At 38.0% G+C, this 26,400-nt stretch overlaps 1 protein-coding gene across 2 annotated transcripts; it reads right to left on the bottom strand.

Annotated features, from left to right (window-relative positions):
- Positions 1-712: 712 nt before the first annotated feature.
- Positions 713-25,609, bottom strand: SUSD2 (sushi domain containing 2). Of its 2 annotated transcripts, XM_068653884.1 has the most exons (16): positions 25,453-25,600; positions 24,848-24,895; positions 23,638-23,839; positions 22,525-22,676; positions 21,828-21,995; positions 21,408-21,582; positions 18,944-19,145; positions 17,757-17,842; positions 16,898-17,166; positions 14,909-15,052; positions 13,015-13,170; positions 11,071-11,319; positions 9,670-9,942; positions 9,085-9,267; positions 3,565-3,655; positions 713-1,829 (listed from the first exon to the last, which is right to left on the bottom strand). In XM_068653884.1, the coding sequence occupies exons 1-16, from the start codon at positions 25,517-25,519 to the stop codon at positions 1,748-1,750; spliced, it is 2,547 nt and encodes an 848-aa protein (XP_068509985.1). In that variant the 5' UTR covers positions 25,520-25,600; the 3' UTR covers positions 713-1,747. The 2 variants fall into 2 exon arrangements, with proteins under 2 accessions (XP_068509985.1, XP_068509986.1); XM_068653885.1 differs by lacking the exon at positions 24,848-24,895 and having other exon boundaries at positions 715-1,829; positions 25,453-25,609.
- Positions 25,610-26,400: the final 791 nt, after the last annotated feature.

Here is a 26,400-nt window from a genome sequence, read left to right as displayed (position 1 = left end):
ATTTAATGACTAACAAAATTTTCTTCTCCAAGGGCTGAGACCTCACTGTATAACCCAGTCACCCAGTTTCGACTTCATTTTATCTGGCATCCCATTCCTTAAGGTTGCTGGAACAAAGAAGGCTTACACATTTTTAACACTTTATTGATTATGAAGTTCACACAATCGACTTCATATACCTCCAAGAGCCCACTTCAGTCTTCCAGCACTCCTAGGCAAAAACCACCTTTTTTCATTCTGCACCCCACATTCTCCACCAACCATTTATACACATGTTTGGTATGTGGGTGTACATCAGTTGCAATAATTTGTTTTTAATCTGTAGCACAGTGGCAGCAGCCAGCTAGTTTGTTACTTAGGAACATTTGCCAGTCTTTCTTTTCCTCTCTTTCTCTCTCTCCCTCTCTCTCTTCCTTCCCCTCTCCCTCTCTCTCTTCCTTCCCCTCTCCTCTCCTCTCCTCTCCTCTCCTCTCCTCTCCTCTCCTCTCCTCTCCTCTCCTCTCCTCTCCTCTCCTCTCCTCTCCTCTCCTCTCCTCTCCTCTCCTCTCCTCTCCTCTCCTCTCCTCTCCTCTCCTCTCCTCTCCTCTCCTCTCCTCTCCTCTCCTCTCCTCTCCTCTCCTCTCCTCTCCTCTCCTCTCCTCTCCTCTCCTCTCCTCTCCTCTCCTCTCCTCTCCTCTCCTCTCCTCTCCTCTCCTCTCCTCTCCTCTCCTCTCCTCTCCTCTCCTCTCCTCTCCTCTCCTCTCCTCTCCTCTTTCTACAGCATTTTTTTCTAATTTCCTGTTTGTATTCCAACTTACTGTATTCAAGATCACTTATCTGCATTGTGTAACTTTCTGCTTGTGGTCTGTGTTCACAGATAACAACAATGGCAACAGCAGCTAATAAGTAATTAATAATTTTATACTTATAAATACACAGCCTGAAGCATTTCTTTCAATTTGTCTTGATCCCATTATAATGTAAAATCTGTAGTTTTTCACTCATTTAGTCCCCCTGTATGTAGTTTGTCCTTGCCTTTTGACAGCACCATGAATTCTCAGTTATTTATGAATTAAAGACTTTCAAAAAACAGACCCAGTGAGCTGGGTACTTCCTCTCCTTCCCTTCAATTGCATCCTTTTAAAATTAGGTCAGTAATGAAACAAAAATGCCACTCAGAGCATGTACTAAGTGACTTTCCAAAATATAAGAATGCCACGTTTAAGTATCTTTAGTTTCTCTACCTCCCTACTTAAAACAAGCAAACAAACAAAAACCATAAAGCCAACAATCTGCAAATTCAACCTGACTTGCAAAATAGTCCATCTGACTACATCCACTTTCACATCTTTCTACATGAGCTTTACATGGCCCCAGAGAAGGTGTATGTCTCTCTGATAAAGGCTAGCTTTATATGGTAGGATTATTTTCATTTCACCAGCTTTCAAGTGAAAGACTAAAAGAAGAGAAGTACAGAGAATCACAAATTCTTCTGATTTTGTCAAAACTCTGGTTCTGCTGGCAGAGATGGAAGAAACTAACGCATATAACTTCGATTCTTTCAGGAGCATTGTCCTTGGCTTTTGAAACATAGTAGGATGAGCCTGACATGATAAAAACCCTGAAAGGTGGTTAGCATTTCCCATGCAATTGAACGGTCATTATATTGAAAGCAAAAATTAAATTATAATATACTATGTAAAACCACTGTTTCCATCTTTGTCGCTGTGGACAATTTATTCCTCTGCTATGCTTTCTCCACATTTCATTAAAAACTTCTCTGAAATTTTGTTCTTTCTTGTTGAGATGTTACTGGAACCTCTGAAACAAGCTTCTTGTTGCCTTCATGTCTTGGGAAAAAAGAAAAATAAAGTAAAAATAAAATATATTTTTTAAATGCTAAAGATGACTGTTAAAGCAGTTACTGAAACATTTTTGCTTAGATGAAGGTGAGAGTAATACTAGATTAGGTGGAATAGTAACATTGAAACAATTTTTAAAGTATCAGTTCAGTGTAATTTCTGTGCAAGGAATAATGTCTCTCCCATGTTATATATTGCTGAAGATTCAAAATATTTAAATTACCAGAAGTAATGACTGAAGGAGATGTAGCATCTCTTCTGTTTGAGCAACATGCGATGAAATTAGAGAATAGTGATGGTTTGCTGATGATTGACTTGATGTTCTAATCCTTGCCTTGCCTAATTAAGATTTATCTGTCCAAATTTTGTTACAGTTATACAGAGGACTACATTATCTGTTGCTATCCAACCATACGCCCCACTGAGTGCTATGGACTTTATTAAATATTCTCAGAATGTTCAGAAACTATAAACTTTTGGTAGCCAATTACTTACAGATTCCAAAATATATAAGAGCTTAGACCTGATTTATTTATTTTTAATTTATATACAATGAGTTTAGGGTAGCAATTCTGTAAGCTGCTCCCAAACGTGAGAATTCTATACAGCTGTAATAGTAGTACTCTATGCCAGTCAGCTATATACATGGGAATCTAGTACATGTAAGATACGGCAAATTTAGGAGGTGTCCTTTGTCTGTGCATTTTTATTTGTATGCAAAAAACATCAGCATCTGCAGTTATCTACCTTGTGTTGAGTAGCCTTTTTGTTTGTTTTTGTACAAAGAAGGAAGAAAAAACATTTTTGGTCTGAGTGTTCTCTGTGAAGCACTGAAAACAATGCTTACGTGATTTAACAGGACAGGGGAAAATTTAGTAGTGATTCTGGCCCTCTGATACACACAGTTAATTGATCACTAAGCACAGAATCGATGGGCTGTATTTTCAGTGACAGACATAGCTATAATAGTGTGTTCTGTTTCAAGGGTCTCTGCAGTGATGAACCTGCTGGAAAGCCACAAAGCAAAACATTTTTTAAAGTGTTAATGCTGGCTAACAATGAATTATATACAGAATATATGAAATAACAATCTTTTAAAACATAGGACTAAAACATCAAAGTATTTACTAGCCCCACAACATTTTGTAGAGATTAATTTTATGAAGTAATAATTTATATAGTGAGTGTATTTCTGTTTGGTAGGAATGTTCCAAGAATGGGTAGCAAACTGATATATTCTTTAAATTCTATTCACCTCTTTGGCACAAGAGATATAAACATTCTCAAGGCAAATTTATGCATGCCTAGAAGAGGGAATATGTTCAAGGATGTGTGGTAAGTTACAGCATCATGCAATGCATTCCTTAAATAATAAATGCAATTTACCGGTTGGTATTATCAGCACACCTTCTCTGAAACAGAACACTTTTCATTAGATAGCCTTACTATTCAAGTAGATTATTTTGACCAAAAATACTGTTCGGTCTCAATCAAACAATCAATCAATCATGTTTGATTGCCTTATTAATAAACTTCCAACTTTCCTTCGTAGTCTGTCAGCAGGACACAAGGACTATTGAGACTTGATGTTTTCAATAAAAGATAGTAGTAGGAAAATGTCCTGTCTGATTTCTTTGTCATTGAGTAAACAGATTAAAAGGTCACAGCACTTCCTATTTCTTTAGCAGGTTAGTTTTTGTTTTAAGTTCAGTTGAGTTCTTACCTCTCCTTTCTACACAGGAAAGTTAGACGTGCCAGGACTGCAAGACCGACAATACCAAATACACAACCAAGAAGAATTACTTGTTTGATATCTGAAAAAAGACAGCAACCACAACAAAAGAGGAAGATGTTATTTGTCTTCATATCAATTTGCTTCAGTGTAAATGTGTGTGACATTTTTTAAAAATTGTATACATAGCATTCATATTTTACTGTTCATCGTGTTCAAGAAACAAACCAATACAGAGTGAGCAATGGAACTCACATAATTCCTACATTTGACAGTTAGGGCAGGTGGCTGTGACAGCTGTTCTAACACAAAGAAGGAATAGTTAGTGGCTAATATGCAGCTGACATGAACTGCCAAACCCAACAACTGACAGTTTTTCAATCCTTTTCCCAATTTGATTGCTTTAAAAATTGCCCCTATTTTGACATTGAAATTTTGAAACTGCACCTGTTGTTTAATGCTCTATGCAGAAGAGAGCAGAAGAGAAACAATGCTTCTTGAATATTGTATCCTTTAAGGGAAATGCCACATCTGAAAAACTGCAAGTCCTGGTGTGAGGAAATCTTGTCCAAGGCTCAATGGGAGAAGGCCAAAGAGAAGTATAGTCCCATGTCTCTGAGACACTAGAGTGTCCTAAGGTCAAAGTAGATTCAAGGCTCTGCCCTATTTGTGTGCCTGTTAGCAGCATTATAAGCATATGTAAGGGAGCATGCATTCTGTTTAGAAATAGGTGAGAAGTGGTGCACGAGTTTTTCCTTTTTGCCAGCACTTCCATAGCTTTGTTATGCCTGCAGGAAAAACTGCCTAAACTGCTTAGCATCCTGTGATGGCAAAATAATAAAACTTACTTTTCTGCAACTCTAGAATAAATAATTTAACTTACATGTATAAATTGGTTTATACCGAAGTTTAAGGAAGGAAATAGGATACACAAACTATTTCACAGGCCTCAGACCTTCATTTACTAACTTCTCTTACAAGGCCCCAAAACTTCTGTCTGGCTTACATACACCTTACTGACAGGTACCCTATCTTTGTCAAGTGATGAAAACCCACAATTGGCCTTGTTTGTTTGGCTCAGCGGTAACCTGTCTTTATAGTGAAATATTTGTATTCAGTTGTTAGTCTCAGGTTCTTTTTCTTGATTATAGAGTGTTTTGCAGCCAGTCTCCTGGAAATGACAGACAGATAATTCCATAATCAGAAAACCTAATGTTCTTCTGCACCCTCATCTGAAAAAAAAAAAAAAAAAAAGTGCAGAAAATTAATGAGATTTTTGTCATCTTTCCCAAAAGAAGTGCATTTGTACAGAGCCTGGAAAATTAAAGCCAAAAATATGGAGTGCAAAAATGAAAGAGGAAAACAGATTGCATTTACCACCAAATATCACAAACAAAATATACATGTATACATATTGCTAAGATTTTACATTTTTTTTTAACCTGCATTTTGCTTGCTAAAGTCTCCCTTCTGCTTTTGCTGGATGGTTTTGTTTTCTCCCTCTATGTGATATTCTATGAAGAGAGGTTGCTGAGGTACTTGCAAGCCTTGCAGCGGAATTGTAATTAAAAGCATAGCAGAAATAATTATTAGCAGAGGGTTTCCATGGAAACTTTAATTCAAGGAAGCAAAACTCAAAAGTAACAATATGCAGGCCTAAAAGCATATTTTTTTTTTTTTTGTAATACAGAAATGGATTTTGCAAAGTAACTGATGTTCAGTTTTCTTTCTTTTTCTTTTTTTTTTTTTTTCTCCCTATCCAGTTTTCAGAGTTCTCAAGCCTTCCTTCAATGTAATTTTTCTAGCTTTTGAAAAATAAATGCATGTAGCTAAAAGTCCCTAGGATTTGTAGTAGAGAGACTGAATTTGATGTGCCACAAAACTGCAGCAAGTGTAATGAGCACAGCACTGAAAAGAAGTACCCCCTGAAAATAATAGAGGCCTGTGTCCTGTGTTCTTGACCAGCTTGAAGGAAGTCATTATTTTAAAAAACACTGTTTTAACAGTTCATGTTGCAAGTAAAAATCTGACCACTAATCATAGTGGCTAGGTCAGTGGTCACCCATTCAGGCGCCCAGAAATTTGGAAGCACTGACCATTAATTTTACCAGAATTTTCTTGGCATTAATAAAGGCCTTCTATCAAAGAGATTAATAAAATGGGTGTTGGCAAAACAGCAGCATGTTGCTATGTAAAGGGGAAAACAATAAGGAAAGTTAGCATAAGTAATAATTGTTTGTAACACCATGAAAATATTTTTTGTTAATTATGCTGAATCCAGAATCAGCACAAGGAAAACTGGCACTGAATTTCAGCTGTCTTAGACTGGAGGCTGAAATGTATTTAGCAGAAAGAAAGTACTAGATATCCATGCTATAAAAATACTAGAGGTTTAGATATAAGTGAGGAATTTTGGACTGTTTTACCTGCATTCTCTGACTTGGACCTGTCAAAAAATAATCTTCTCATACGGATACTGATATCCAGTAGCATATATTCTGATACAAGTGGAGGAACCAGGCTAGATAAGAATGCCATTATTGGGGCACAGCAGATACAAAAACGGAGTGAAGAACTGTATAAGAAAAACTGAGTGAAGAACTATATATGAAATTTTATATTGTCTTGATTATGGTATCCTGTTGCTATGGGCAGTATTGCCATACTCCAGTTTCCTGAGGCTGACAAAAATTATCATTTTTGGCTCACTCTACAAATGAACTACAACCCCAAATATCAAATAGTAAGGAATGCTGTTTTTACAATTGGATAAAAATAATTTTACACCTTGTTGTTGTATGCCTTCTCTAAGGAACCCATGTGCTGGAAAACATTCAGTTTTTTATCTGCCAGTGGCATATCTCCCTCATTCTGAATGCTGTTAATTTCTGTGTATCTTTCAGCTCTTTTGCTCTGATCTCTCAAGGCTGGCTTTTTGTCCCTTTTATTCTAGTATAAATGTTATCATCCAGTTTGCTTATTGAGACTGACTGGCTCCTAACCAGTATGTATGCAGTTGATGGCAGCAATGTAAAAATGTTCTTAGCTTTCAGCTTGGCAAAATATTCTGCCACTGACTCTAAGATCTGATTTTACTTTGTAAAGATTTCAATCTCCTTAGTCTTTTGACAAATGATCTATTATTACTGTGAACTATGAAGCATGCTAAATTATCTGCTAAATTATCTGCTAAATTTCTCACATATTTTCAACAGTTAACTAAAGTACTCTGTATACTCTGGTCTATCATATTAAACATAAATGTTTTGAAATACTTCTAGTTTCACTCTTTACAAAATAGCTTCAATACTGAGATTGGCTTTTGTGAATAGAATCAGTTGTGTACTGATTACTATCACTAGCTGGTCCCCCCCCAGAAAAAAAATCCAAAAATGTTCACTCATCTATTTAAAATTTAGTAACACTGTATATTTTACAGTTGTTCTGTGCAAATGTTCAATGATTATTTTGTATGCTAAAGTCCGCAGTCTGTTGCTCAAACTCATTTGTGGATCATCTCACTAATAACACTAAATATGAGACATTGTGTCGGAAATAAGCAACTGGTACAGGCCTTCAAAAGCAGAATAAAAGTTTCTGCTGGCCAAGAATTCACTGCTGATGTATTGTGCACTTTCCAGATTTTTGGAAGGTGATCAGAATGGAGAATCCATTGATAGGATTTATCTGATGAGTACTTTCAGGAATAATTAACTCATCATTAAAAGTGTTTCAACATGATGTATGGTCTTGCATCACAATGGTGCTTTGAAACACTGCCATCTTGAGGATGTTTGGAGTATACATGGTGCAGGAACAGATCGAAGCTGAAACTTAGGAAATATGAGTCAATTTTCTGAAAATTATAGAGACAGACGAACCGGTACTAAGTCTAAAAATTCCAGGCTAATTGATAATCTAATAATACTGACACAAGAGGGGTAATGAATTTTTGTTTATAACAAATATTATACTACATGATTCACAATGAATTTACTGTTAAAGAATAACACATTTTGCATTGAAATAGCATAGTCCTTTGGAACCATAAAGAGTGGAAGCTTTCAACATGTGTTGAAAGGGAAGCCTAGGGAGAGACAAGGATTCTATGTCTGCTCTCTGCCCTCTGTTATCACAGGCTGTTCAGTAACGAATTTCACAGAATGAGGTTGGAAGGGGTCTCTGGAGGTTATCTTGCCCAGTCCCTTCACTCAAGCAGGATCACCTAGAGCCATTTGCCCAGTGCTATACATAGACAGCTTCTGGATGTCTCCAACAACAGAGACTCTACAGGTTTTATGGGCAACCTCTGCCAGAGCTCTGTCACCATGACAGCAAAAAAAGTGTTTCCTGATGCCAGAAGGCACCTCCTTTGTTTCAATTTGTTCCCATTGCTTCTTGTCCTGGCACTGGGCACCAATTAAAAGACCTTTGGGCCATTCTCTTTGCACCTTCCCTTCATGTATTTATAGACATTGATGAGATTCCCCCCTTGAGCCTTCTCTTGTCCAGGTAGAGGAATTCCACCTCTCTCAGCTTCTCCACAGAGGAGAGATACTCCAGTCCTTTCATCATCTTTGTGGCACTTCACTGGACTCTCTCCAGTACATCCATGTCTCTTGTACTGGGGAACCCAGAACTGTCCCCAGCACTCCAGGCATGGCCTCACCACTGCTGAGTAGAGGGGAACAATCAACTATCTCAAACCATCTGGCAATACTTTGCCTAATGCAGCCCAGGATACCATTAGCCTTCTTTGCTGCAAGGACACACTGCTGGCTCATACTCAGCTTGCATCCATCAAGATCCCCAGGTCCTGTTCTGCAAAGTTTCTCTTAAAGGCTCATTTTATAATGCGTGAAATTGTAACCCACCCCCCAGATGGCTTAGACTGGATCTACATTTGCCCCAGTTGCAAAGAAAGTTAAAATTAAATTAGCAATGGCAGAACCAAGGATGACAATAAATGCTTGGGAGCTGTACCATCATTTGTTCTTGAAAAGCAGTTCAAATTATGTTGATACTAGACGATTTCAATAATCTCTGTAATTTTGAAATTACATATTTTCAAAACTACTAAAAACACATTTACAGAAGAAAAATACATTAAAATAATGCTATAAATAAGGATTCATTTTATAGCCTATGTATTTCTATGTTATGGAATAATTTTAGCTAAGTGATTATGCTTTCCCATTTTCTAAGACTGAGTTTGTAAATTATTTTAGACTGGCCACTTGAGGAACAGTTCCTTTAGGCCACAACTGGAGAAACAGAAGCATATAGCCCCAAGTCCTAAGAATGAGTAGATTAAAAATAATAATAATAAAAAAGCAAAACTGTTATTTAGATTTAAATATTAGTCTTTTTAGAAGCTACGGAATCTCATGTCCAATGTCTTCCCAAATAAAAGAAGTTGCTTTTGTCAAGGGCCGACATTGTATACTGAGATCGCCTGGTTAATGAAAATGATTTCTGATGAAAACTTGTAACATTTAAAAGGAAGCAGACCTGTTCTCAGGATACAATTAGGTATGTCTCCAGACCAGGCTCCTGTCACTTGACAGATTATTTCTTTTGATCCAGTGAGTTCATAGCCCTGATTGCAGGTGAAATGGATGGTTGAGCCCAGCAGGTAGTTTGTTCCATTTTTTCTTCCATTGGTTGGATGATCCAGCCAGCCACAAGAAATCACTAGTAAAAAAAAAAAAAAATCAGATTCAAGTATTCAGTGTTTGCACTAGCAAATCTCAATTACAATTATTCAAATGGCATTTGAGTGGCAACACAAAGGAAGACAAAGATTTCTAGGCTAAAAAAATAGTTTCAGATGTATTTATTTTTAATTCCAAGGTGAAGTCACAGAAAATGAAGAGTTCTTCTACACAGTGGTTCAGTAGTGAAAGAAATGGAAAAAAATGTATTTTGTGTTTGTCTAAGTAACCTACGTGTTAAAATTCTTCTGGTACAAGGATGTTTACACCTGATAAATGTGTTCATAGATGCATGAACCTGCAGTTGAGCAAAGCCTCATCACGTGGTCTTAACTATTTAGATGACTTGCAGAAAGGAATAGTTCGTTTAATGCTGTCTCACCCGGCTTTAGATTTTCTACCAACTGCTTGTGATTCTGATGAGATAATCTTGTGAAATTTCCCACTTGAAGACTTCTTGTTGTCAGGACATCGAATCTGCAGAATGGGTCAGAGTCACAGACCGAGACCATCTCTTTCACCAAGGGATCAGCAGGGTCTTCATAAGGAAAGAACACTGGCAGAAAAGAAGTATTGTGCTTTTCCCCGTAAAAGAAATTGTTCAATAAGAACTCTGTGTCATAAGTAAAGAGAGAAGTTCCATTGTCAACGGCCCCTTGGGAGACAGAAAGCAAGAGAGATTCATAGGTAACATTGCTTACAGACCTATATCACCTCCTGCTACTTACTAACCTAGGTGTTTATTTACTTAAATGTATCTACAGCTGGAACAGACCCATGAAGTCATATCTAGTACCTCTTCCTGACAGTTCAAGATTATTTTCCTTTTTACATGCAGTATCTTAATCTCATACTAGAGTTAGTCTTTGATCAATTTGTTAAAACTGGATCCAAATAAATGTTTAGCTACAACTTTATGTAATGACAAATTCAGATGTCTGCTGGAAAACTGATGATAAAAAGTACCTCAGACAGAGCTAGCTAGACCAAATGTTACAAGCAACACAAATCCTGATCCTGTGTATCCCTAAATGTATTGTTGCTGCCATGGCACTGTTTTATATTTTCATTCAGAGGAACTGGAAAATTCCTGAAGTAAGAGCAGTGAAACTTTTGAGTATGATCTCAATGATGGCATACAGCTACACTGTGCTTGACACAGAGAGCAAATGGTAGCCAGAGGGTATTTTGTACCTTGTTTCTTCTGATCCGTCTTCTAACCTGACATGAGAAGGAACACAGACCAATCTAGTGCTTCAGGCTAGATATAACAGCTGAATCACTTTCACTGAATGAAAGCAAATATTCTTTCACACCCCTTGCCTTTTTAAAGAAAATTGTTAGGGCAATTGTTAATTTTTATTTTAATACTTGATTTTTAAAACTGTCAGATACTTAATGGAAACATTAGTAATATTCTGGAAAAAGGTAGCTGACCCTGACTATTGTTGGATTTTTGTAACACTTCAATCTCAGGATGTCATGTTCCACTGACCATTGTAGATGGAATTCTGAAAGTGTAAGCAGTGAAATATGAGCTCTCACTGTTGATGGAACAAAGTGCAGAGATCTTCATCATGGTTCTGTCTTCATCCATTTTGGCTCAATATGTTACCCACTTGGGTAAGGAAGAGCATACTTCTCTCACTCACTTCTCTCTCTTCACCCCCCCCCCCCCCCCCCGAATAGGTTGCTTAGCACAGACAATTTTCTGATCTGTAAATCAGAAATGGCTTTGAATTTATAAAAACAAATGTAATAATAGACCAGAGAAATCACTTACAATTAGCTCCAAATTCAAACAACTGCTGAGGACTTGCATGAACTGATATGGTTGTTTTATTCTTAAAGGTATACTCATCTTCTGTATTACCATTCATCACTCCAAAGAGACCCTGTGTGTGATTCATAAACTTATCTGGGAGCAAAACTGTCAGGGTCAAGAATCCTCCACTTCCCCTTATCTCTACTCCAGACCCAGAAGAGAACATCACTGTAATCTTCTGATCAGATGTAGAATGGAGAAAGAGACCTAAAACAATGAGAGGAAGAGGACAAAACAACTAATCATCTAAAGTGAACAGGTTGATGTGTCATCAGTTTTAAACATTTTTTATAAAGCATTTCCCTCCTTCCTCTCTGGGCTACATTCTGAGAAGCATTTAAAAGGAGGTCACACCTCCATACCATCTGTTTTTGGAAGACAATAGGAATTCAGCCCTAAAAATTTGCCGAGGCAGGAGCAACACATACACCTACAAATGTGTTAAGATGGCTACTACAGAGCAGTAGCAAAAAAAGGCCCACGTTTGATATAAGTTGCATGTTCTTCTGACAGTGTCCCAGAGCAGAAACTTTAGGGTATGAGACAATTACATCACAGAGTTGCTGTGAGCTGGAAACACTGCTCTCATTGGTCGCAGGTTTCCTCTGCTTCTTGATCATCTTGTCAAAACTTCCCTATTACAGCTCTTTATCCAAGTTCCATCACTGTCCCATTTTTTTCCTTCCCTCTGCTCTTCCTTATGTTTTCCATCCATTTGGGGAATAATATGTGATAGCCACAGAAAAATTCCTCTGCTGAGCAGAAGGTTCACTGTTAAATTTTTTATAATGTGTAATCAAATGATCACACCCCTGGAGGAAAAAAAAAAAAACAAAAAACAACTTTTCATAGTCTTTTCAGGCAGAAGAATAGAGGGGTAACATCTGACCAACCCAGAGAGCTCCTGATGTGTGATTGTGAAATTCATCTATATTTTAGTATACGTTGGTTGTATTTCACTATCATTCATTTTGATTGGTAGGTTTCTTTGCATTAAATACACTAGGCTCAAAGCAGAACGAGTAAAGAGTTTTTAATTCTATTCATCCTCCATGGAATGAGGAGGAAAACAATTGCTCCACAAACCACTGAAAGATGACATGGAAGAAGTGGGCATTGAAGCCATCTGTTAAATATCTCAGTATCATCGCCAGGATTGTATGCATTCCCTTCATACACTACACATCCCAGAAAGTTCAGGAAGGCACCATGTGTTGGTAAAGGCTGTCATTTATGTTATTTGTACATTCTGAGAGAAAAGAATATGCCAGTCCAGACTACTGAGAAATCTGACAACTCTGCCTCTTCCCAGTCAGTGCTGAAGTTCCAGCAGTTGGTGTCACTGCTAGAAATGCTGATGAGAAGCAGGAAGGTCTCAGGATCTGATGTTTTTGCTGCTACATCTCTCCATGGGAACTTAGCCACATTATGCTTCTCTGTAGCATGCTTTTAGGAAGGAGAATTGTAGCCCATAATTCTGGCATTTATATTCCTGTCCAGAGCCTAGCTGTAATCAGTCTCAAAGGCAAGAGGAATCCATGCACTGGGTTAGTATAAAAATAGGGCCAGCAAGGCAGATTGGATGGAAATCACATTCTTCCCTATGCTCTCCATTTTGTTCACCAAGGCCCATACAAATTGTGCATTACCACTGATTCTGCCTCAATCTGGCAGCAACTAAACTGAAGAAAGGCAGATGATAATAATAAAATAAGATTTAATTATCTGGGATATCACTTGCCCTTTGTTTTATTTCACACTTTATTTTTGGAGTGACCTGTATTCTGTTTCTCAAAAGTACACCGAAAATAGAATCAAAATACATGCATTTAGAGATGTTTTTAATTATACAGGTATTTCACAGGAATAAAATATGTTTCAAAGCTGATATTTGTAACTAACCTTTCAGGTCCATCCAACTTTGCTCAGAGAAGTTGACCACCTTTTGGTTCAAGAGTACCTCCAGATTCAAATCCTCTGAGTAGCGTACTTCAATCACATCAGAGTTGTTCTCCTGCATGGCCACTGCAGACAAGCCTGTCACCTGAGCTTCCGTTCCTTCCGAACAAAAAATACCAATCCCTCAAGATACCTCACATCATATAAAATAAATATAGAATGTTTACAGATACAGACAATAAAACAATAAGAATACAAACAGACATTTCCTAAAAGTAATTAAATATGATTATTTATATTTCAGGAAATTGCTAAACATATAAATCATATTGCACTGAAGCCCACAGTATAAGTCTCCTGCTAACGTAGTATATTGAAAGCAGAATGTTTACTGCTAAAAAAGGGTCTGGCGATTCTAAATTCTTAATCCCAATGGTGGTGGCAGAGATACGTAAGAAGACCAGTTGATCTCCTTCTGTACCATTAGATCCAGGAACAGCATAAATCAAAGTATCTGATATGAAGCTTTTCAGATTGTCCTGAGAAGCAGGACAGCATTCTCCCATTCCATGTCCTATTCTTCCCTACTTTCAAAATGCAGGTAAAAGACCATCTCCTTCTTACAGGCTCCTTTGCAAGCTACCCATTCAAGTGACAAAGGTACCTCCAGACAGTTTCCTCTGCCCTAGGTTTTGTTTTACAAATAAGCCAAAAGAACAGGACCTTTGAAAACAACAAAAACAAAACAGAATGACACCCTTAAGCAACTTCTCATCAGACATTCTGAACTTTTCTGTGAGTTTGGGGTATCTAAAAAGACTTTCTGAAAAGCTCAGAGAAGTGTTTATTTTTTCTGTATTGTTATATACTTCTAAAGTACTTTTGCACTTGCATACCAAAAAATTTATTTTAATTTCCTTGCATGCATATGGGTTGGGCCAAAAAGAGATGACTGCTCCAACTGATGAAGATGACTGCTTCATTTGCACGTCAGTATTTCTCAGAGGCCTCCTTTCCTTCAGATCACACCAGAATTACCATGTCATGCCTAAGCACCTCTCTTTAACGTGTCATATTATACTACATAAAATAGATCCTAATAGTAACTTCTGCAACTCATCAGTAACCATTATCCAACAAATTATTTCTTACTTAGTTCTGGAATTATTTACATTATCTCACAGGTGATTATTTTCAGCTTGCTCTTATTGACTTGCCTAAGATATATCAGCATCTCGTAATCATTACAGAAGAATCTTGAAGAAATTCTTCAAATTTCTTGAAGAAATGCTTGAATTTGTTCTCAATTAGTACTCTGCATTACTGACTTCAGTTTGAAATCTGTGATTGATCCAGGATTCATCTGTTTATTTACAGCAGGAAATATGCTTTTGGAAGATTTTAATGTTTGACTTATAATCAGCTCTCTTTTAACTACTGATTTCCTGTGTTTTTACTTTCTGTCTTGAGTCAATAAATACAGAGTTAAACTGATAATACTGCCCCTACTCTGAATGCCTATGAGGACACGCTGTGTTTCACAACTACATTTTAAAATACATATTTAAACATGGTGCAACTAACGCATTATTTTGTCAGTTATTTTACAATGAAATGTCCATATTTATACAATAATGCAGCAGAATGCCAGAACACACAAATGTACATTGACAAAAAAAAAGTTGTTTCCACTCATAAGAACATCAGTGTAAGGTGTTAATCTGTCTGGGAATGGAGAAAGAACACTGTTACAGCCCAGAGAGACAGTAGTCATAGTTTGGGAAATGTTTAGAGGAAAAAGAAGACCAGGAAAGCCCGGAGGAATGCTGTAAAGAGAAAATCAAACATCCTCAGAAGCTATTATTTGTCATCACTGCTTTCCCTCTTACCAACTTACCATTGGGAAAGTGTGCCTGCTGGGTCCTTCCTTGCACCCGTAGGGATGTGAGATCAGATTCTACCAATGTGTATTCCCCTTGTCCTTTAAAAGTGAAGTTCAGACCATCAAATGTGAAGAAGTGGGGATCCCCAAAGGCCGATGCTGTTTTTTAAAAACAAAAAGAGACATAAGAACAAGCAAAGACTGCAATCTATTACTCCTTTTCTTAGGCTCATATGAGGGGAAAAAAAAAAAAAAGAGCCATTGCGGTGATCCAAAGACCGGTATTTAAACAAAGGAATAAACACAAGCCTGATCCATGTAAATGTGACTCGAGCAGTGCTGTAACATACCTTGAACAGCACTGTAGGAACAGCAGTTGTTGTTCCAGTTACTCGTCTTCATCAGCCAACACTTAGAACTGCAGTTTAAAATACTTTTATCTGGAACAATGTTTACCTGGTGGACTCCCTACCACAATCCTCACTCTCAAGTTAGAAGCCTAATTCCCACACAATGTAGAGGAGGACTTAGACACAAATGCAGGACTATTCCAGATGCAGCTCACCAGGGAAGGAAGCTTTCATACGTAGCTGAGAGTGACAATAGGAGAAATGGAATGGGTCTCATCTGGCCAGAACAGAGAGAAATGACTGTGATCCTCAGCCCCAAAGCCTCTACAGCATTCAGCAGATACCCTTGGTTTTGCCTACCACAATAGTAAAGAGGTTGGGAGGTCCCTATCACCCAGAGCAAAAAATGATGAAGTTGTTCCTTCCTGTCTGAGGTATGAATCTCTGTGTAAGGACACCCATATGACAGGTAGGTCCTTAACTGCTTGGTTGGTGAGTATTTTGCTATCAGTGCTTCTATCAGTCTGGACCCTGAGACCCTGACTGCGCTACCTCATAGGCAGGTGTACCTGTCTCCATCTCCAACACAGCCATGCCTGTGCCTGGCCATGAACCCTGTTGATCTGGACCCAGACTGCAGAGTGACTTTCTGGCTTGTCCTCAGATATGTCTTATTACTATAGACTTGCCCAACAATCTCTGGACTGGATATTGGACCCTCTGGCAGAGATTTCTCAGCTTAACTTTGGACCTGTCCTGACACCACAAGCTTCTATGGAGATCTGTTTCCTCAGCTGATGTCTGCTGCCTTCCTTGTGTCCACCCTGCTCACCTTGCTTGGGTACAGCTGGACTGGACCCCAGACTGGCAAGGACCCTGCCCTGCCAGCTTTGTTATCACGCTTGTCTCACAGCTCCATATTCCTTAAGGACAAGCCGTCCTTTGTTGCTTCCAGACAGGAAAATTTCATGGGGGACTATCAGACGAGACTTTCACTATCCACTATTGCTAGTCTTGGGAGAAATTCATGTTGTGTCACGTCATGTCTTAGCTACTTCCTTCAGTGCCCTCTGCAATTTTCTCCTCTTTGCTTGAAGCAGACCACAGAGTCCTTGCTCTTTCCTTCTTTAAGAGAGGACACAATCCTACCAGATACCACAGCACACCAGCAACACAGAAGAAAGCAAGACATGTGGCAGCAATATAGCCATGGCAAGACTCAAAGGATACTTCCTAAAAGCAATGGGGAGGAAAAATAGACACACTAATAAATGCTAGAACTTTCCATGTTTGATATGAGTAGCATTTTTCAGCATTACAGTTTTTTCTAGCTACTGCTAAGCTGTCATTAACCATCCCTAACTTATTTTTGAGGAAGAGCTCACTGATGGTAGGAAGCCATAGACATTGACTACAAAACCTCAGCTATTTAAGTTCCAGGGGTTAACGAGATACTCAAGCTGAACATTTTGCAGGACAGCTAAAAAACACAGATTTTGCCACTGACAGATCAATTGAAACCTTCCATGGAAATTTTCTACAGGATATTGTGCCCTCCGCATTCTTAACTGATACAACACACATACACAAACATTCTAAAAGACAAAACTGTATAAAAAATCTATAATCCATAATGGAATTCTAAAGGTCTTACCAGCTCGAGGCGGGTGATATGTCCTGCAGTCACTGGAGGGACGGTTTTTCATATAGAAATGACAATTATCAGACCACAGACAGCAATAGTAGAAGCTGATGACATCGTAAAGCCAATGGGAAAAGCCAGGTATCCGGGGAGGCTTCATGAAAGGTGGTGAACCCCAGTCATGGCCTCGATCAGGTGTGCTGCCACTTGTGGAATCTTGTGTGAGGATTTGGGCCCCTGTGGAGTCATAGCAACACTGCTGGCCTGCTGCATACACAGGACTGGTTGAGAAATTGAGAGAGAAAAAAGTCATCATTCAGCTCTGCAAAGTCTATTTGTGCTTACAGGTTACCTATTGTCTTTTTATGGATGTGGCTAAATGTTTTGGTTACTCTATGTGACATCCAGAAGTGATACGTCAGTAATTTTTTTTTTTCCTTCCCAGCTCTTATAAAATAGACCAGATCAGGGATTATGAGGGCGGGAACTTTAACCAAGGCAGAAAGTTCTGTAGGAACTTTCAGCCACACAAGCACGGTACTGTTTACAATTGTTCTGATAGAACAAGTGCAAAGAATAACTTGTTGAACTAAAGTAGACCCATATAAAAAAGGCTTAATTAAGTCTAACCAAATTTTTTGGCAGCAGTGCTTGTTTAGGTATCCTGACGTCCAGCACAGTGTAATTAATTGCTTAGTAAATCTAAGGCCATAACTTAATCTCAGCAATGAAGACTAATAAGAGGGAAACAGTGATTGTTATGAACCTGAGAGCTGAGAGTCCAAACACCTCTGTGACTTCTGTGACACTGCTATCTCTGAGACAGAATAAATCATTAAAAAAAAATGCAGTTTCATTTTTTTTTCTTTACCTGGCTTGAATGGCTCTTACACAGTGCACAGCACCAGGGTGATAAGTACACACGCTCCCTTTTTCAATGTCACAGCCATAATCTGTCTGAAAAAGAACAGTGTTCTGCTTAATGAAGCTTTCATTTTGTCCTTCCTATTTTTAGGTCCTCTCCCAACCCTTTATTTCTCAGTTATATGTAAAGTCTAAACAAACTGGTTGCAGCTGTGTGCTGAGTATCACAGAATTATAGGAAAACCAGTGAATTTAGTACTGAAGTGATTGGATCAACATGTTAGTCTAACTTCAGCATTTTGCAGTCTATTACAACAGACCTTGAAGAACAGATGGAGCTAAATGGAGGACTCAACTATAATTCTGACAAACACAGAATATGCCACAGTGATTATCTTATGTCTTACGCTTTTAGACAGTGGCAGTGCAGTGTATCTATTCTTTTTTCTTCATGTGCTTTTTTGTGTATGATCTAAAATACATGTCATGTTTGGAGTTTAATAACCAGGAAATTATAGCAACTAAAAATACCTAACATATGTATTTTAATATGCATAAGCACACTGCCATCATTGGTATTGTATACAGGTGAGAAAGTTACCCTATTTGGTCTTCAGCACAGTACTGTAGGTCTGAAAGCATAAATTAAACAGCAACTGATTTCTTGGCTTTTATCAGTCCTTTGTTAACAGTCAAGTTGAGAAGAAGGAAGGAAGGAGACAGGAAATAATGGTTTATAGCTGTGGACTTTAGCTCCAAAATGTAAGATGGAAAGATTTACAGCAAGTTATGATATACTAGGTAGAAACATAGCTGCTTCTTCCAGAATAGGATATATTACCTACAGACACAGACTGCCATCTTGTAGGACCTTGAAGAAGTCATCTGTGCTCCCAGCTCTACATGGTTCACTGTCCTCTCTGAGCATTTTCCATCTACCACTGGAAGCATTGTCTTAATACCATTTAAAGGTGTTTTTTGTTGGCTGTCCAACAGCGATTTTTGTTATTTAAACTGCCTGAATAAACTATATCTGCCTCTGCTATTTGTCATGCTACTTGTGCAAATTTAAGTATAATTTAATTTCCTTGTAATGACATTTAGAGAGGGAACAGAGCTATGGGGAAGAGTATGTCAGTCCCTAAACTTCTACTTGGAACTATAATAGGCCAGAGTGATGGATTAATAACTTACATGGAACCTTCCAGTGTCAGCTCTTGCCTGTGACAAGGTGCAAGGGCAATCTATAATTTCTTCCAAAAAATTTGGAAGCTTCTCCTCTTTCCTGTCCCATTCTACACATTTTGCAGTTGCCCATGTAACTGGGTCATTTCTGAAGTCTTCCCCAAGGTGCCAAGCCAATGCATGCGCTGAGCTCCAGACTGATGGAATGTTGCTGCAGAAAAAAGAGCCAAAAAAATAGATTTGATAGATAAACAAGCACTGTTTTGTCAGCCATGCTGTCTTAATGACTAACTAGAATTATGTATAATTGTACAACTTGTAAGGGGGTTTTGTTTTGTTTTGATTTTCATTATGAAGGCCACTGTTTTCTTTTTCCTGCAAAAATTTACAGTAAATCAAAATTTTCCTCATTTAAAGCGTGACATGACAGCATGCAGCAAGTATGTTATAATCAGAAATACATTTTAGCATTTGTGATTCTGGCTTACATGAAACTTTTTTAGATACAGATAGTCTCTTCATGCCTTTTCACATCATGTTTCCTTTTGGCCAGAACAAAGAAAATCTGGATTCTCTATCAGAACCTAATTCTGTGCCTCAGAACTAACAGGCCCAATAGCAACAAATAGGGAAAGAAACATTCAGAATCCTCAAAATGTTCCAAGGCTACTCTGCTATCCATTCATGAAACTATACATGAAAAGAATAGTTTCCAAAAATGTAATAATAAACTCTCTAGAAAAAGTAACCCTTGTGTAGTTAGCAGCTTCTAAATGGGGAAGTAATTTCTGATGTATTAGTAATATGGTCTAACACCGAAACCCATGAACTTCATGCATTTACAGGGGCCACACTATCTATATCAAGAACCATAGACACGTGGAAGAATTATGAAGGAGCATCTGCCCAAGCTCAGGATATGTATGAAGCACTTGCAGAGATCTATCACCAAATATCATATGGAAATAGCTAATGAAAATAAAGGAAGTGGACTTAACATTTGTAGGAATGCAAAGGTTTATATACAAAATATATATATATATATATAAATAAATGCAGAGAAGAACCTGTGGGAAAATATTCTTTTTAATAATAAAAAATTTGCATTTAAGGCCTCCTTTACAGCTGTAACAAAAATCAGCATGTCCTAGTTCACTGAGTGTATTGCTTTTGGCCAGGAGACCATTTTTTTCACAGTAGCCTGAACAGTGCCATGTTTTAGACTTGTGACAAAACAGTGTTGGTAAAACACTGATGTTTTGGCTATAGCTGAGCAGTGCTTGCATGACATCAAGGCCTTATCTTTCTTGTTCTTCCCCTAGAGGAGTAGGATAGGGGTTAGCAAGAGGCTGGGAAGGAACATGGCCAGGACAGCTTAACCCAACTGACCAGAGATTCTGTGTTACAGAATGTCATGCTCTGCAATAAAACTTGGGGTATGGAGGTGGAGGGGGTTGGAGGCAGGGGAGGATGAAGGGCTGTCACAAAGCAGGAGTTTCTGGGAGACTGACTGGGCATTGATCTTGTGAGCTTGTGAGGTTGATTGCCTTTGCATTACTTTTTTTTTTTCTTTTTTTTTTTTTTTTTTCCATCTTTAATAATTAAACTGTCTCTGTCTCAACCCAAGTTTTTCTCACTTATGCCTGTTTGATTCTCTTCTCATCCTCCTAGGAGGGAAGAAGTGAGTGACTGGGGGATTATGCGTGAGCTGGATTCAACCCACCACACTGAAAACAAGAAATGTACATTAAACTAGGTAATCAAGCAGCAATCTCAGAGGACTAAAATGTGTATGTGAAATCAACGTGGTACAAAAGAATGGGAAAATGGTTTGTAAAGTTCTACTTAGCATCAGTGACAAGTAATGAATAAGTCCAACATGCAGTCTAAGTCTTTGCTAGCAGATTTGTGGAGATAATTTAATTTGACTGTATTTGAAGGAGTGATCATGAGGTCATTAAAAAATATAACAACGATCAGTAGAATATAGGAAGCTAATAGTTCAAGTAGTGCATAGAAATCAAATCATTTCTGTTAGCAAAAATAAATATGAAATAAACTGGCATTAAATAAAATCAAAACTAACCAAAGCTAAATAAAATAAATAGAATTGCAACAAGGCAACAATAAGCCTCACATAAATTACTCCCATTAGAAAGAAGAAGATAAAGAAAACATACCTAAAATGAGCAATGAACTTTGGTATCTCCTATGAGATATCTTCAATAGTATGTTGGTTAATAATTTTTAGGTTTTGATGATTAATGTATGTAATTGCATAATCATATGTTTATCTTCAGATGAGGTCTATGCCTAAAAAGCAAGTGGCATAATCTTTGAAGAGGATACACTATTTTTTTTTTCTCATGAGAAACAGAGCCTGAATCCTGGTTTTAAAAGCCAAAGGAGACTGCAGTTTAATTATCAAAAGCAATAAGGTACCTGTGGTAAATGAATGCTATGATGTACTTGCCTCTGCCCATCAGAATAGGTGCTGGGTGTAATTCTCAAAATTCCAAAGTCCCAAGTACTGTAAGTTGCTTTAGCAGGTACAGGAATGAAAGAAAATGTCCCACTATTAGGGGTTTCTCTTGCCAAAGTATAAAGATATTCCCACTTGGCAAACCAGTTTTCCGAGTAACTGTCACCTGCCACATAAAGGAAAAAAGTATTTTTGGATGCCGTAAAAGAATAGTTAGCTACATGATTGAAATTAGATGCTTTCACCCATATGTAAATTAAGAGAAAAGCTGTCATTACTGGCATGAGTTATCTATACTTGCAGATATCTTCTTGAATCTTCAAAGAAAGTGACAGCATGATGCACAGAGCTCTGCACAGAAGCTGACAACCGACAACTGCTTGTGCACAGATACGAAAAGTATCACTTTACCTGTTTCTTGGTAACCCCAGACTTCTATGTTGATATGGGTTGCTGTAAGTGCCTGGTGTGTCCAGGTGAGAGTTAAGTTTCCATCAATGTTGGAGGTGCCATAGTATTGCCATTTTGTCTCATTTACCAACGTGCATTTTTCTTCATCCGGAACTTTGCTGTGATGTACTGGTTTACAGAACACACACACGAAAGGTCAAAATTAATGACAATAAAAAGGACAAAATTAATGAAATTTTTGTTCCACATAGCAATGAAAAGGTGCCACTGTAGTATCTAAGATTTAGCAGCATTTCTTCTGTGCATGTTTTCTAACATGATGAATGACACAAAAAGAGTAAATTGAAGGTGAGAGAATACAACCCCTACTAACATGTGACATAGTCCTCAGATTACAACATGAGGGTGTAATTCTTTTCTAACAGAAATACCTACTAAAAGGAAACTGTTTTGGTCAGCCTCACTTTTGTGCAGGACCTTTTCTGACTTAATGCTGCTGATGCTGAATAGCAGCAGAACTCACTCACTGTAAAGTTCATCTCTCAAAATAAGAATCACCATGACAGGAGCAAGAATGACTTTTCTGATGTCAAACATTAAGGAAGAAGAGAAGTGATCAAAAGGGAAAGGCTCATGTAATCTTGCATTTGTGGAGCAAGAATATAGATAGAAGAGTGTTATCACAGATTTTAGTAACCTGATAACCAAGTTCCAGAGTACGGAAATGTCTGCCCATCATCTGTAGAAACTTCAAAGGGGATGAAACCAGTTTCATACAGCAGTGGGGAGATACAGTGGGCTTTTCCATCCTTATCAACAAAGCCATTGGTTTTGATTATCTTCTTGAACCTGTTGATATTTAAAACATTTCTCAGAGCCCCTGTTGAGAGAAGAATTCTGAATGTCTCAGTTATGTTTCGTTATGCAACCTTGTGTCATGTGCTGATCATTCCAAGTCCCGTGGCTATTTTGCTTGTAGCAGTGAATATAAACTGGAAAAGCTCATGTGTACTTTGTGCTTGTTACAGCAGTGGGGATTATGCTGTGCACTGCAAAAATACAGAGCAAACTGCTAGCCTTAGATTTACTATTTAATTATGGGTGGGACATGATAAATTAGTAACAAACAACAGAGGGATAGCAGGAAGACAAAGGTGATGTTATAATATTAACAGGATTACAGGGTTGTATTTTACAGACCAAATACCCAAGTTAAAGGTTTTGCTGACGAAGAACTAAAAACCTTTTTGAGTGCTGCTACGCAGATTGGAAGAATCTGACTCAGAACATTCTGTGGGAAGAATGCCAGGACATTAGGGCTGGTAAAATTCAGTGTGCCTAAGACTTACATGCTTAGGATCAAGGGTTTGTCTTACAGGAAAAAGATAAAATGCCCTGTATACATTCTGTTCTTGTTGCTTGAGTCTTGTTAGGGTTTAACAAATTAATATTTCTGTTTCTCAAAATGGAATGTTAAAAAAATACTAGCATCAAAGAGCTCTGAAAGGAAGTCTTTTTAAAAAAGTCACTGTTGTGATATGTTCAGAGAAGGACTAACAGAGTAATGATTGTATCTCACAATAATCTGACCTACAGGAAATGATCCTGTGTAGAAATACAGACAACATGTATCTTTGAGGGTGACCGGTAAAAGAACCTTTGCATGTTTCATAATTTTGACAACTCTAGAAGGTAAGTTTTTCACTCTTGCATAGACAAGTCTTGTTTTGTGGTAATTACCTATTGTCAAAAAAGTGAGATTAGAAAGGGTAACCTCCCTTTGGTAGAGGAATATAAAATCATGGCCCACCTGCACGTTATCATAGAGTTATTAAAAGCTGTATTTTCAATCAAAATGTCTTTGCCTCCCATCAGAGATCCTGAGTATGGAGAAATCTGAAGACAAAATTCATTATAATCAGGACAGCAAATCCCCAAGGACTGGCACGTCACCTGGCAAGAACAGGTACCAAGAAGTTCTCCACATTGTTGTGAGCAAGAGTCTTGAGCACCTTATTAAAGAACAAGACAAGGAAGAAAAACAAACAAACAAACAACAACAAAAAACATAGAAATGTCATTGAACTCCTCTAGATGTTCTCTGAAACAACATCTAAACATCTAAAGAACTACTGTAAATGAAACAGGCTGTTTATGTCAGATGAACATTATTTTAGAATGTATTTAGATGATGGCAGTAATCGCCTGTGCATTATGTGATTACCTTTCATTTTGATTAGATACACTTATAATACACTTAAATACACTTATTTACCTCCCAGACCATACATAATGCACCAACCGCACGGGTATTTTTATAACTAGTAGAAAGATAAATCTCCAGAGCAGCCTCCCAGATACTGTCATTAATCATAGTTATTTCTATAAACAGTTCCTGAGCAAACCAGAAAGGGGTCCTATTGTTGTCAACCCTACACAGGGATCAACGAGAACAGAAGGCTAGTGCTCTTAGATGAATGAAAAGCTAACATTAGAGACAAAGTGTGTTCCAACATGAAATTATGAAAAGCTTCTGAAATGTCATCCTTTTGTACATTTTAAATAAGTCTAACCTTAACAATGTAGATGTTAAAATGACTAAGTAGGCGGACAGATGACTATGCCCTCAAATGAGGTCTATGTGAACAGACCACAAATAACTACTGGACATGACATGAAAAACTGATGAACACAAGAAATAAAGCAATGAGAAGGTGACAGAAGTTACAGTAACATTGTAAGAAACGGATTTCAGAGACTGTCCAGCAGGAGTTGAGCAAGGCAGACAAACTGCACAGATAGTTGGGAGCATTGTGGACCTTTCAAGAGTGGAATCTTGCAAAATCCAGACTGCTTGGATTACTATATCAGTAATACAGACTGAGATGACCTAGGTAATCTAGGACTGTGTTAGTCTGTGTGGTTGGCTGTGTTAATGTGGTGAATGCAGTATGTGTATCTGCCTCTTTGGAAAAGGGGAGTTATCCTGGGTAGTGGTTGGACCAACAAACAGGTCACACCTGATGGAGCTGAAGTGCCGTTGCTTCCAGTTTCAGAGAGGACAGTTTCTGTCAAAAGGAGGAGAAAATGCCAAATATTTTTTGTTTGTGTTTGAGGGGGTGAAGGCAGGGGAACGTCAGGGAAGGCTGTTTTTCAGTAAAGTGGAGAAAGCAAGAAAATTAAAAGGCAATAAAACCTTCCCTCAACTTCCCCTCCTCCCCATCTCTGCCAGCCTGCCTCCTTCATGCTAGCATAATATTTGAGTATAGGTCAGAGAACAGGAATAGTAGTCAGAAATAAAGGTCTTCTTTCTCTACTAGAACACCTACCTGTCACAGAAGTAGAAATGTTTGTTCAACAAAGGGAACTAGAAATTTCACATATATCTTTAAAAATAGTTAGTGTTCTCCAGATAGTCTGTTTACTTACAAAAACGATCCACTATCCTACTGGAAGTAACAGAAGAAGGGGTTGAAAATTACATGGTACTGATAAGTGCGAGCTTGTGTGCCCTTGCTTTAGTTTATACAAATGGTATCAGTAATTTATAACTGAGTATATATCTGAAGTTCGGAAGTCAAAAAAGTTTGTAGTTTAAAGCAGAAAAAAATTTGAAGGCACTCACCTGTATTCCAAAGGGCACTGAGGGAGAAGAGAATGAAGAAAGAAACACCTACACCAACAAATTTCATATTTTGTCCAGATGGTTCAGGACGGCTGATTGTGATAGCCTTTGTGCCCGTCAGGGAAAAGCCTTTTATAGAAACACGTGTCCAGAAATGATAAAGATTCTCACTGTTCAAAGGTTTGTCGTAAATTACTGAAGCAGAACAAACTGAAGAAAATGCTCCTTTTCAGAGGTCATCTCTCATTCAGGAAATGATGAAGGGAGTGCAGGAGGTAGTCAAACGAACTCCTACATGTTATTTTAATAGTCACTTTTTTTTTTTTTTTTTTTAAGTGAAAGGAAATGCATTTTTTTACAGTCACTTATGCTCCAAAGTTCGGGACCATGGAGTCTGTGACATGGGGTGTTATGTTTTAATTTTACTAAAGAAACTGAAAATGGCTATCAGTAAGAAAAAACATAAAGAATAGATGCTGACAGTACAGTTTTTCTCAGGAGATAACGAGACATTGAGAAAGCATGTTTACTGCACAATATTTGCTGGCATGAGAGTCATCAAAGATAAAAACACATTCAAAAGCTGCTCTAATTGCAAACAGTGGCATGGTGTTAGCGCAATGAAATGGACTACAGAAGCCTTATGACAGAAACACAAGGATATTCTGGCTCCAAAGTAGGGCAGTGCTGATGTGGTGGACACTACTGTGTAATTGTATGCTACAATAGCAAAACAGAAACTTTGTGATGGAGAGAGGTTGGTTGGTTGTTTTTTTGAATCTTCACACTGCTTGAAACCTTGGGAACAGTTAGGTTTAGGGTTAGGGGTTTGGGTTAATAGGGGTTAGGGTTAGGCCTAATATTAGGGGGGAAGGACAAACCTTAATATTAAGGGGAAAGGCAAAAAAAATGATGGTGGGGGACCCAAAAATTGTGGGGGAACCCCCA

This window comes from Anas acuta, chromosome 17, assembly GCF_963932015.1.
Source record: "Anas acuta chromosome 17, bAnaAcu1.1, whole genome shotgun sequence".
Lineage (NCBI taxonomy): Eukaryota > Metazoa > Chordata > Aves > Anseriformes > Anatidae > Anas > Anas acuta.
This window is presented reverse-complemented; position numbering and strand designations above follow the sequence as displayed.